The 13,041-nt window shown below is 31.9% G+C and overlaps 1 protein-coding gene across 5 annotated transcripts in view; it reads right to left on the bottom strand.

Annotated features, from left to right (window-relative positions):
- LOC145286018 (intermembrane lipid transfer protein VPS13A-like) overlaps nucleotides 1-13,041 on the bottom strand; it is a 965,259-nt gene that overhangs the window by 864,014 nt on the left and 88,204 nt on the right. For all 5 annotated transcript variants that reach the window (XM_080134633.1, XM_080134635.1, XM_080134636.1 and 2 more), the window contains exon 2: nucleotides 1,352-1,474. In XM_080134633.1, coding sequence (XP_079990759.1) covers nucleotides 1,352-1,448 — 97 coding nt within the window. In that variant the 5' untranslated portion in view covers nucleotides 1,449-1,474. The remainder of the gene's footprint in view (nucleotides 1-1,351; nucleotides 1,475-13,041) is intronic.

Below are 13,041 nucleotides of genomic sequence, written 5' to 3'. Positions count from 1 at the left end.
GTAGTTTGCTTGAAGCATTGCTGGTAAAAAAAAATATGTCTGTAGCAAGGTAGGAAATCAGGTATTTAAATGATGTGACATATAAACAATATATATCTATATATCTATAAAAGTAAACGTGTGTGTGTGTGTGTGTGTCTGTGTACATTTCCCTACACAATAACTCTGTCAATTTTAAGTCTACACACTCGAAATTTGATATACAGGGTACTGAGATTTGGAAAAATCCTTGTAATCCATTTTTCGGCCAGAAATTTAGCTGTTATGGGGTCAAAATTCAACAAGTTGACCTTTGAGAACTCTACCACACTCCTCTGCCAATTTTGGGTATAAACAATTGACATTTTAGATATAGGTTCCTTGGACATGGATCTAACTTAATAACTTGATTTGAGCCCAAAACAATAAATGTTTAGGGGTCATAATAGGGGTCAAAGTTAAAAAATTGACCCCTTTTTATTTTTGCTCAACAAACACCCGGGCAATGCCGGGCTGAGATCTCATTAAATCAATTAATTGAATAATTCAGTTTTTCTGGCTGCAAAAATATTGATTTTTCAGTGGCATGTACACATTTTGTCAAAAGGTGAGTACCTTTGTAATCTATTTCATTCTCAAAGATGTGTTTAACCCAAGCTAGTATATTATTTACTTTCCAACATCAATATTTTGCTTATATTCTCTTGCTCTTAATGAATTTGTTTTATTAATATTCCTGTTAAGTAATTATAGATCTTATATAATATTCTGTGTCATTGTTGTTTATTCAGCATGTTGTATTCACTGGTATATTCTCTGAAGCCCGAAAACAGAAAACCACTTTTGAATTTTTAAAGTTATCTTTTATTTAAATCTGGAAAATTATTGCTTACATTTGTCGATAATGTGTTTTCTTTGTGTGCCACATCAGTGCAGGTTCACAACAAAAGTCCGAACAAATGCCCTATTCATCACTCTTTAAAACTTTTATCAGAAATTTGTACAATTGCAATTAAAATTTACTTTCATTTACTGTGTTTTTCTTATATTTTATTAATTTAAACATAATTAATATTTTGCATGATGATTTCTTATTTTCAGATTAAAAAGAACGATATTGACAAAGACAGAAAGAAAAACAATAAAGAGATGTACTGTAATAGTGGACAGGATTTACTTGCAAGGAAAAGAAACTAGATTAACTTTTGTTTAAATAATATATAAAACAAAGATATTGTTTAAAGGTTTTCTCTTTTTTTTTTCTTTTGTCATTAATTTTTGTTATTTTTTACTCAAAGATCCGAATATTTACTTTAAAAAATTAACAATGAAAAAAAAAATGTGAAAGAATCTGTCAGATAAATGTACTTACCTTGGAATATTCCAACACTAAGTTTGCTAGAGTCCAAGTTCTGTATGTACTTCCCAAAAAAGGAATTGATGATATATACGAACGCTCGCTCAAACATGATTGCTTGAAGTAAATAAGCAAAGTCTGAAAAAAATGTTTAAAGTATATTCAATATTTTTCAAACATTTCACAATATTAATTTTTAAATGTTGTTTTGTTATTTAATAATTTCATTGTAAGTAATTTTATTTAATACAGGAATAAACTAAAATGAGATTTAATTAATCCTTTCCAATGTTTACTGGAGAGAACCGATAATGGGATGCTAACAACAAATGAACAGGACAAGATGATTGGAAATGCTATTATGAGAGATTGTTGAATACTGAATTTTCATATAAAAGAAGTTCCAGAAGTAATATTTTAACAATTTTGAAAAATATACTATGAAAAGTGAGTGAGATGAAGAAGAGTTGCAGGACGTTCACTTTCAGAAATGTTGAAGACAGCAGGTGAAACAGACTTCAAGGTATTCAGATCATAAAAAGGTTGTTTCTAAAAGAATGAGATTTATTACAATTGTGAACTAGTACATAGGTAATGGACAGAGGTAATTACAGAAGCTTAAAGTTGATAGATTATTGATTGAGAATAATTGAGCAACAAATGAAATGTGAGATAAATATAAATTCAATTTAGTTTTATGCCTATATGTATCCTGAGACAAATACAGGAGATGTATCTTAGAAGAAGAACCTGTATTTTACTTTTGTGGATTTGAAACTATGCCAAGAGATGTTGTCTGATGTGCTTTGTGTAAATTACATACAAACTAATAGTTGGTAAAGGTTGTTCATGCTTAATATCATTGGAACTAACAGCAAATTTAGTGACAGCTTTAATGTTAAAATGAGAGTACATTAAGGAGCTTGTTGTTTGCTATTTATGTCTTAGAAACATTGTCTAGAAAGTTTCAAATCAGTTTCTGAAAGAGATGCTTTATGCCAATGATTTCGTATTCGCCTGTGAAACAATGTTAAGAAGAATGCTAGGCTATATTAAGATAGGCTATATTCCAAATTAAAATCATACAATAAATGTTTTAGTTTTCAAATATTTTTCTGTTCGGAAAAAAATATTGTTTGTTACTTATTTGCCGCGTTATTTGACCAAGAAGAATTAGAGTTATCACCCCCTAACAATAGCCGCCGTCTGCATACTGCAGAAGTGCCCTCAAAATGACTTTTAAACAATACCCTCCCCTCTCCATGTTAAGAATGGCTTTTAAAATAATAATGTTATTATTTCAGCGCAGTGCCAAAAATACATAAGTACCATGTTTTCTTTTTTTGTTTTGTAATAACACAAAAATTGTTAAAACTGAAATATTTTTTTAATAAATATATGGTTTCGTTTTTCGTGTCTTGACCCAGTAATTCCGTGATCAAGTTTATTTTTTTTAAACAAAAGCAAACAAGTAAAAATAATTCTTTAAAATATTATGGGGGTGCGTAGTCGCCTTTAAAAACAATATCTCTTTCAAGAGCAGTCATAAAATGTGTTTTCAATCGATATTCATTCAATAATGGACTAGTTTTCCTACCTGGCAAAAAAATGGACACATTTTCCGGACACTGCCAGGCATACCCAAGCGTACTTATACAGATATATGGTTCATAAAATGCATTAGTGCCGAAATGTTAAAAATGTTCTATTTTTAAATGCTGTATGAAATAATCATTGCATTATAAATATATGCATTATAGTAAAACTAGCTGAAGTACTCATCAATGCAAGATTTCTCAAATCAAATTACTCAAATGTTTATCTTCTCCGAACAGAAAAATATTTGAAAACCAAAACATTTATTGTATGAAAATTTATCAATATATCATTGTAAAAGTATTTATTTAAAAGTCTGCGTAAGAAAATATAATTTTAATAAAACAATTTTGTAATGAAAGCAACATTGGATTTTTATAAAGTAAAATAGCTTTTTTCTTTTCGAACAAATGAATAATTTAAATGAAACATTTTTTTAATTAAAGCACCTTTGAAGGGACAACAACAAAAAATTATTAAATTTAAATGTTTTTTGACCAAGAAGCACCACCTGGGGACAGTTTAGTGAAACGCACAAAGAACAAATGGCCGCCGTCCGCATATTGCAGAAGTGTCATGTGTTGTTTTGTGAACACAAAAAGTGTTATATTAATTTGTCTAAATAAAATATTTGTGTAGCGACATGCCAGAGACATTAGAGTGACTGGACAAGGAGCGTTCTAGTTGCGCGTACATCTGTTATAGACACACGCGCAAATATTCCATCATAAATAGCAAAACTTGGTAATTGTCGCAGACAGTGTTAAAAGCACCCTACATGACAAGAAGGTGTTGACGTTTCCTCAACAGAAATAAACGCATTTTTGTAAATAATCTTCTGTCTCCTGGAGCCGATCAAAACGCATAAAAAGGCACTGTGCGCGAAACCCAACCAGCACCACAACTGTTCGCTCCAGCTTGTGACAAACCATTAATATGATTTTGTGCACCATGCACCTAAAGCTTATAAATCTCCCTAGATTAATTATCAAAAAAATATAACTGTGTTGTATCAGATTAATTATCAAAAAAATATATATAACTGTGTTGTATCAGATTAATTATCAAAAAAATATATATATAACTGTGTTGTATCAGATTAATTATCAAAAAAATATATATATATAACTGTGTTGTATCAGATTAATTATCGAAAAAATATATATAACTGTGTTGTATCAGATTAATTATCAAAAAAATATATATATATAACTGTGTTGTATCAGATTAATTATCGAAAAAATATATATAACTGTGTTGTATCAGATTAATTATCGAAAAAATATATATAACTGTGTTGTATTAGATTAATTATCAAAAAAATATATATATAACTGTGTTGTATCAGATTAATTATCAAAAATAAAAATAACTGTGTGTTGTATCAGATTAATTATCGAAAAAAATATATAACTGTGTTGTATCAGATTAATTATCAAAAAAAAATAACTGTGTGTTGTATCAGATTAATTATCAAAAAAATATATATATAACTGTGTTGTATCAGATTAATTATCAAAAAAAAAATAACTGTGTGTTGTATCAGATTAATTATCAAAAAAATATATAACTGTGTTGTATCAGATTAATTATAAAAAAAAATATAACTGTGTTGTATCAGATTAATTATCAAAGAAAAAATATAACTGTGTTGTATCAGATTAATTATCAAAAAAAAATATAACTGTGTTGTATCAGATTAATTATCAAAAAAAATATATAACTGTGTTGTATCAGATTAATTATCAAAAAATATATATAACTGTGTTGTATCAGATTAATTATCAAAAAAAATATATAACTGTGTTGTATCAGATTAATTATCGAAAAAATATATATAACTGTGTTGTATCAGATTAATTATCAAAAAAATATATATATATAACTGTGTTGTATCAGATTAATTATCGAAAAAATATATATAACTGTGTTGTATCAGATTAATTATCGAAAAAATATATATAACTGTGTTGTATTAGATTAATTATCAAAAAAAAATATATATAACTGTGTTGTATCAGATTAATTATCAAAATAAAAATAACTGTGTGTTGTATCAGATTAATTATCAAAAAAATATATAACTGTGTTGTATCAGATTAATTATAAAAAAAAAAATAACTGTGTGTTGTATCAGATTAATTATCAAAAAAAATATATAACTGTGTGCTGTATCAGATTAATTATCAAAAAAATATATATATAACTGTGTTGTATCAGATTAATTATCAAAAAAAAAAAAAAACTGTGTGTTGTATCAGATTAATTATCAAAAAAAATATATAACTGTGCTGTATCAGATTAATTATAAAAAAAAATATAACTGTGTTGTATCAGATTAATTATCAAAAAAATATATAACTGTGTTGTATCAGATTAATTATCAAAAAAAAAATATAACTGTTGTATCAGATTAATTATCAAAAAAAATATATAACTGTGTTGTATCAGATTAATTATCAAAAAAAATATATAACTGTGTTGTATTAGATATATTCATGAAACTGATTCAAACAACCAATTTTATTTTATTTTTCATTAAAAAAATAGAAACATTTATCTACAAAAATGACGTTCTGCCTCAGTCAGAGAAAGATTTCTCTCTCCTGTTTTTCACTACATGTTTTAATTCAAATCCTATCAGACTGTTTAAAAAATATATATAAAGTCCTAACGACTATACATGAAGTTACATATATAGCATTTATGACAGAACATTTCTTTGAAGAATATTTTCACATTCTCACAAACATCAGACGATTTATTCATTTATTATTTTTTGCTCGTGCGTTGAATCAGCACACACATAAAAAAGTATGTTAATAAAAATAAAATTTATTATTTCTTGCTATGTTAAATAAACCCATAATATAAATTTTTATATTTAACTTCGTTTTGATGCTGATTTTGACACCTTTTAATGTTTTTGTTTACGTCGATCACATTCACCCTTTTAACACTAGACGAAATGATAAACCATAGTAAGCAAATGTAGCAAACTAGCCCAAAAGGTATACAAGAAGAGACACGACTAAGTGAGACGGGCAGTACATTGGGAATTGTGCAAAGAACTGCATTTCGAATGCACGGAAAAATGGTACAAGCAGTGGTGTAGCATCAGTTTTTTTCCGATGGGGCGGTCGGAAAATTGTCCCACTCCCCCCACTGGCATAAAATTACCTCTTTTACCCTCCACCCCACCCGCTGGCATATAATTACCTGTTTCCCCCCCCCCCGCCAGCATATGATTAACTGTTCCCTCCCCCCGCCTACTGCTGGCATATGACAACCTGTTAAGACCTTCAAAATTCCAAAAAGCCCTCAAAATATTTATTTTCATTGAACTAATGTTTACACAATTCCCTTCAGATTAATGTTTACACAATTCACCTTTTTTTAAATTTTAGTTTAATTTAACAATTTCTATTCAAAAATTTGAATAATAATAAGTATGTAAACATTAATCTGAAAGAAATTATGTAAACGTTAATATGAAACAAAAGAAACCAATTTTTTTTTTTTTTCAAAACAAAAACGTATAATTACAAATTATAAAAAATGTTAAATTAAATTATTTGGCTACACAAACAAATATAATAATAACTTTAAATGAGAACATTTGGACACCTGAAAATGTTATCATTTTTATTTACTGTTTTGTTGTTGTTAAAGTCCGAATTTTCGCAAAAACATGGCTGTATCAAACAGAGAATAGTTCTATGTAGTTTTCCTTTCTTTTTCTTCATAATGTTATTATTAAGAGGTCGAGCCTCTCGAAGAGAAAAAAAAATCTTGTATTGGCGCTTTTTGATGTCCTTGTGTCTAATCGCTTGGTTTAAGCGCAAAATTTAAGAAATAGAAAATCACACATTTTAGAAAATATTTTTTTATAAATTTAAATAAGAATATTGGAAATTTGAGAAGGTTAAGAAATGATAAAATCATTTTTATTTACTTTTTTATTGTTGTTATTTCCGAATTTTCACAAAAAACATGGCTGTATCAAGGAGACGATAGTCTGATGTAGTTTTCTTTTCTTTTTCTTCATAATGTTATTATTAAGAGGTTGAGGCTCCCAAAGAGAAAAAACGTCTTGTATCCATGCTTTTTGAAATCCATGTGTATAATCGCTTGGTTTAAGCGCAAAATTTAAGAAATTTGTTGTTAATAATGTTTCAATCCTTTATAAAAATAGTTTAAAAAATTTTTTTAATGAATGTATTTATTTATGAATTAGAAAATAAGGCTATAAATTTATTTTTTGTGAGAGAACTATCGCAAGTCGGTTGAAAATTTACAAACATACTTTTTGCGCTTTTTTTCAGCAAAGTTATCCATAACTATGAAAATTCACTATCGACAACTTCCTTCTCTATGGCGAGGATTGCCAAGTCTGTAAGCCTTGTTTGGCTCATTTTTGATCAAAAGTATGTTTTTATGAATTTCAGTTTCGAGAAAGAGTGCTCACAGCTGTCAACGCTAATAGCTTGGGTAAGGAAAATGTGCAGCAAGATCACAATATTAGGGATGGAATCCCCAAGGTAGTATCTCTGTATAAAGTTCAAAAGTTCAAGAGGTCCATTGATTTTGTCTTTTCCTGAAGTTTTCACAAAATACTGTAATCTCTTCCTTTCAGCAAAGAATTTATCTTTTTCTATATCTTCGTCAACTTCACCAAGCTGACAATCATAATTATCATCAAGCAGATTTGACGGTGTAAGAAAAGCGTATTTACTTGTAAGATTGTGAACTTGTTGAAATCTGCAAGATATTTCTTCCGTCAACCTGTCTATGACAGACAGCATTTCCCATCTAAACTCAGTATCAAACCCCAGTGCTGCATCAGTCAATCATTCACCACCCATTCGTTTCTTTTTCAGAGCAGAGTTTTTTGACTCATTTATTGTAGTGTCCACCATCTTTTCTCTATTCTGAAGAAGGCAATCTCTCAATGCCGTCAGCCTGACAGAACTTTGTTGCAGATCCAGCTCCTTTTCTTGAAGATACTTCTGGGCATCATTGATTTCTGGAAGAATAGTTTTCCAAAAGCTCAGAAATAAAAGAAACGGAAATGACAATACCAAGTTGAGAATTAAAGATGCATCTGATCTTGTGGCTGCATTTTCTCCTTCTTCTGTGAGCTGTTCCAGGGCGTCATTGTAAATGATGTGGTAAAATAATTATTGGAAGTTGTCATTGACTTCCAATAATTTTTTTACCACATCATTTACAGCATCTGCTCGACTACGTCATCTAGTTTCCACAGTCCGCTTGATACTTAGACCAGTCAACTGAATCAAGTCGTCCCAGTGATGTGTATATGCAGAAAAGAATGAGAATAACCAGTCCAATATGCCAAAAAATGTAACAGAGTCAACTGCTACAGAAGTGGCATGTACACAAGCCAGATTTAATGAATTGTTAGTGCATGGTACAAATAAAGCTTTTGGGTTGATTTCGGAGATTCGTTTCTGCACACCAGATCGGTGGTCTGCCATAATAGCAACATTGTCAAATACCTGGCCAATGCAGTCACCAATCTAAGTACCATCGTTCTCCAGTTCTCTCAAAATCAGTTTAGAAATGTCCTCCCCACTTTTACCTTTTGTCTTGATGGAGCGGAGAAACGACTCCTCCACTGTCACTTGTTTTTGTCAATTTTTACGTAGCACAACACCTCACTCATCTGGTCCTTGTGAGATACATCAGGAGTGTTATCAAATATTATGTAAAAATATTTGCTTTCTTTGATCTGATCAATGATTTTCTTTCTCACCTGCTTTGCCAAAATGCTCACAAATTCATTTTGAATTTCTGATCCGATACAATTCCCGATTCCGATTCTTGGATTCCGATTGGTGACAGATAAGACAGACATAGATCAGGTTTGGTTATTTGTATTATTATTCATCGGACTACTTTTCTCATCTTGAGTGTGATTTTCACAACGTTTTGGACAATATAACCTCTGACCTTCTTCAGATGTATCTTGTCGAACTCGGGAATGTTTCTGTCAAACTTCCCTGTGAAGTAAATAAAGGGTTCCGCTCAAAATTCCGTCCAAATTCATGAGTTCGACAGAAACATTCCCGAGTTTGACAAGATACACCTGAAGAAGGTCGGAGGTTATATCAACCGAAACGTTGTGAAAATCACACTCAAGATGAGAACAGTAGTTCAATGAATAATAAAACAAATAATCAATCCTCATCTCAAAAATTCAGAAACGTCATATCAATTCAGTACGGACCAGAAATAATACAAAAATTAAAACAAATCGAAAAACTCTACCAAAAACTGGCAAGAATGACTAACCACCTCACATCCCTATGCCATGATCTTAAGGTAGTACCACCAGGCTTAACATTGAAACTACTAGTCAGCTCCAGACGAACACAAAAGATCGCAAAACGAGTAGGGCATGAACTTGTTCGAGACAGAATCTACAACAGTCGGTTGAAGAAACATCAATTACGGACCTAAATTTCAAACAACCTTACCCCATTCCTGGAAAGTATATCTCAGATTGATGACAAAACCCGCATCCAAGAACACCTGGACATATCCTGTAAGAAAGAATTTAAGGAGGTTAAGTCTCGCCAAATAAAGAAATTGGAAAATTTAAAAGGTAAGGATGTAAGATTCTATGTCCACCATTCACCAACAAGAGCCATTGTCAACCAAAGTAAACGTCAGCTAACTCCCTCTGAGGAATCAGTGCTAAACAAAGGTCTCGACTTCGCCACAACCATAAAGCGAATTCCATACTTAGATATGATAGCTCCAATAGAGGAAGCAGCCTTGAATAAACCCAAAGCACAAGGAGATGAACTAAGGTGGAAAGTAAGACAAACACTTGAGAATTCAAAACCTCCAAAACCGAACCTCTCAAAAGAAGTATTGGCTATCAAGTCCCTACGCAGTGACAATGATATCATAATACTACCAGCAGACAAAGGCAATGCAACAGTGGTAATGGACAGAGCAGAATATTCCAAGAAATTAGCAGATTTAATAGAATCTGGTGGCTACTGTAAAGTGAAAAAGAACCCGACCCTGAAAACGGAAAGGAAGCTGTCACAGATCCTCAGTAAGAACAAGGACCTTATACCATCTGCGAAATACAGACAGCTAGTACAACATTGCAGCAAGCTACCACACCTATACGGCCTAAGATTCACAAGGACGGTATTCCATTAAGACCCATTGTCAGTGCTCAAGGTTCAGCATGCCATCCGTTGAGCCAATTTCTGGTGGATTACCCAATCATCGGCAAATCTCCATCATACATCAAGAACTCAACTCACTTCGTAGAAATAATAAAAAATGCTCCCATTCATTCCAACCAGATGGTGAGTCTAGATGTAGTGAGCTTGTTCACGAAAGTACCCACTGATGAGACAGTGGTACGGGATAAGCTGACATTGGATGCCTCACTGAAAGATCGCACTTGCATCCCAATTGACAATATAATGGAGATGTTGACATTCTGTGTAAAAACTACATACTTCGTGATAGGATCTGATATATATCAGCAGGAAGAAGGTTTGGCTATGGGATCACCATTGTCCCCGGTACTGGCCAATGCATACATGGAATACTTTGAGGAAATGGCATTAAGACCAACACCACTAAAGCCAACAATGTGATTGTGATATGTAGATGACACATTCATACTCTGGCCCCATGAGGAAGATGTTCAAACGTTACTAGACCACGTGAACTCGATCCATCCAACTATACAGTTCACAATGGAAAAAGAAAAGAACAATAAATTACCATTCCTAGATGTGCTGATAACTCGCACACGTCAGGGGTTTATGTCATCTGTATACCGAAAGCCAACTTTCACTGAACAGTATCTAAACTACAACTCCCACCATCCATATAATGTAAAGAAAGGAATCGTCCGTTGCTTACAACACCGAGCAAAAGCAATACGTAGTAACATCAGTGCATATCAAGAGGAGATGGGCAGTTTAAGAGAAAACCTCCACCAAAACAACTATCCAGAGAGCATGACATCAGCTCCAAGAAATCTGGACCAAACGCAAAAGAACACCACTCAGAAACTCACCACAGTTTTTATACCATATATGAAGGGCTTGTCTGAAAAACTTCAACAAATATGTAATTCATATGACATCAGGACAGTATTCAGGAGTGATTCAACTCTCCGGAAACAGCTTGTGAGAGTCAAGCCCCCTACAGAAAAAATCATGACTAAGAACTGTGTATATGAAATCCCATGTAACTGTGGAAAACTATACAGAGGTGAAACATGTCGTCCGTTGAAAGTATGGTTAGAAGAACATCGAAAATCCATAGTACATGGAGAGACTGAAAAATCAGGTATAGCTGACCATATCTGGAAAGAAAAGAGAAACCATCTACCATTATGGGACGAAGTAAAAATTTTGGGCAGAGAGGAATGGTGGAGAGTAAGACAACTGAAAGAAGCAGCAAATATGCTGGGGAATAACCAACTGCTAAGTAGACCTAGTATAGAATTCAATACGGTATGGGAACCCGTAATTATAAACAATAGATAATATATACAAGTAATAAGTAAAAACAATAAGTATAGAAATAAATATACATTAATATATAGTAATAATTAGTAATAAAATGGTGATATTTACAACTAGAAATAAAAAGTAGGTTTAAGATTCCTAAAATTCGTACTAGAATTGTCCGCAAGGAGTCGTGGCGCAGTTGTTAGAGTACTAGGAAAAAATCAATTGTAAAAGTGACATTCTCCTGAAGGTTGAAGGTTCAATCCTCAATGTGGGCGACCGAAATATACATTTATGAATTACTTAGGACCTCTATCCAGTCATGGCTGATGGAACAAGAGCACGCTACCCCCCATGAAGTAAATAAAGGGTTCCGCTTGAAATTCCGTCCAATATCCTGAGTTCAACAAGATACACCTAAACGTTGTGAAAATAACACTCAAGATGAGAACAGTAGTCCGATGAATAATAATACAAAAAATGTTTATTATTTTAAAAAAAGTTCTGTTTATATTGCTTATGTTCTGCTTATTTAAAACTGTTTACATGGTTTGTTACTATGTAAACAGTAGTAAATAAGCAGAACATAAGCAATATAAACAGAACTAGTGATTTGGGAAATTTGGCTCCTTTTTTGTGATATAAAGTTCGATATCATTTTGCCAATCTTGTCTCAAGGAATATGCCGAAATGTTTATGGCTATTGAAAATTAACGTTTGTTTATTTTTTAATCTAAAACAAATGACAATTTTAGGCCAAAGACCAAATTATTTCAAAAGGAGACACAAAAAAGACTTGTTTAAAATATATATTATTATATTTCAAATTTCTGCAATTAATTTAAACATATTTGTTTTATCCGCTGAAGAAATTATGGCGGACATACACAAATGAGGCCCCCATAGTGAAATACACCCGTGCTCATCATATGCAGGACTCTGCCTATTTAGACATGAAACATCTATGAGAATGCCACAAAATCAAATCAGTTTATTCTAGATCTATTTTTTTTTTTTACAATGGTAGTTCCAATCAAAGTGCATATGATTGAGGCCTCATATAAACCTTCATAATCCATCTAACCTCGGGGAATGTTATATTTCTTGTATGTTTTACTGTCATAATCTTTTTCTAAAAAAAGTACATGATCTTGTAAAATCAGGGTTTTCCTATGACAGTTTAAGTATGTTTTTCCTTGTACACACTCATTCTCAATGTAGAAGGGATCCCTTTCATCACATTAATCACATAGTTGCATCATTCTACCGCTCCAGAATATACCTCACTCTAGATGCAATTCTCTACATTTATAAAAGCCAAATCTGAACACTTGTTACATCTGAGGGGCAGGAAGCTGTTCAGTCAGAGCACCGTTTCCTGCCTTGACAGGGTTTTAAATCAATTTCAAAGCCATAGTAAGCAATGTCCTTTTCTCTCCCTTGTAACCTTTTTCTCACAAAAGAGACATTGCTAGTCTATCTCTGCTCTGTCATTATTTTCATGGCAAGTACTCGACTGAGCTTCAATATATAGTCCCCTGGAAAACATTTACAACAAACACTTGCCTAACTACAATCAGTGTCAACAATTTC

Source organism: Euprymna scolopes, chromosome 10, assembly GCF_053919585.1.
Source record: "Euprymna scolopes isolate OS-2025 chromosome 10, ASM5391958v1, whole genome shotgun sequence".
Lineage (NCBI taxonomy): Eukaryota > Metazoa > Mollusca > Cephalopoda > Sepiida > Sepiolidae > Euprymna > Euprymna scolopes.
This window is presented reverse-complemented; position numbering and strand designations above follow the sequence as displayed.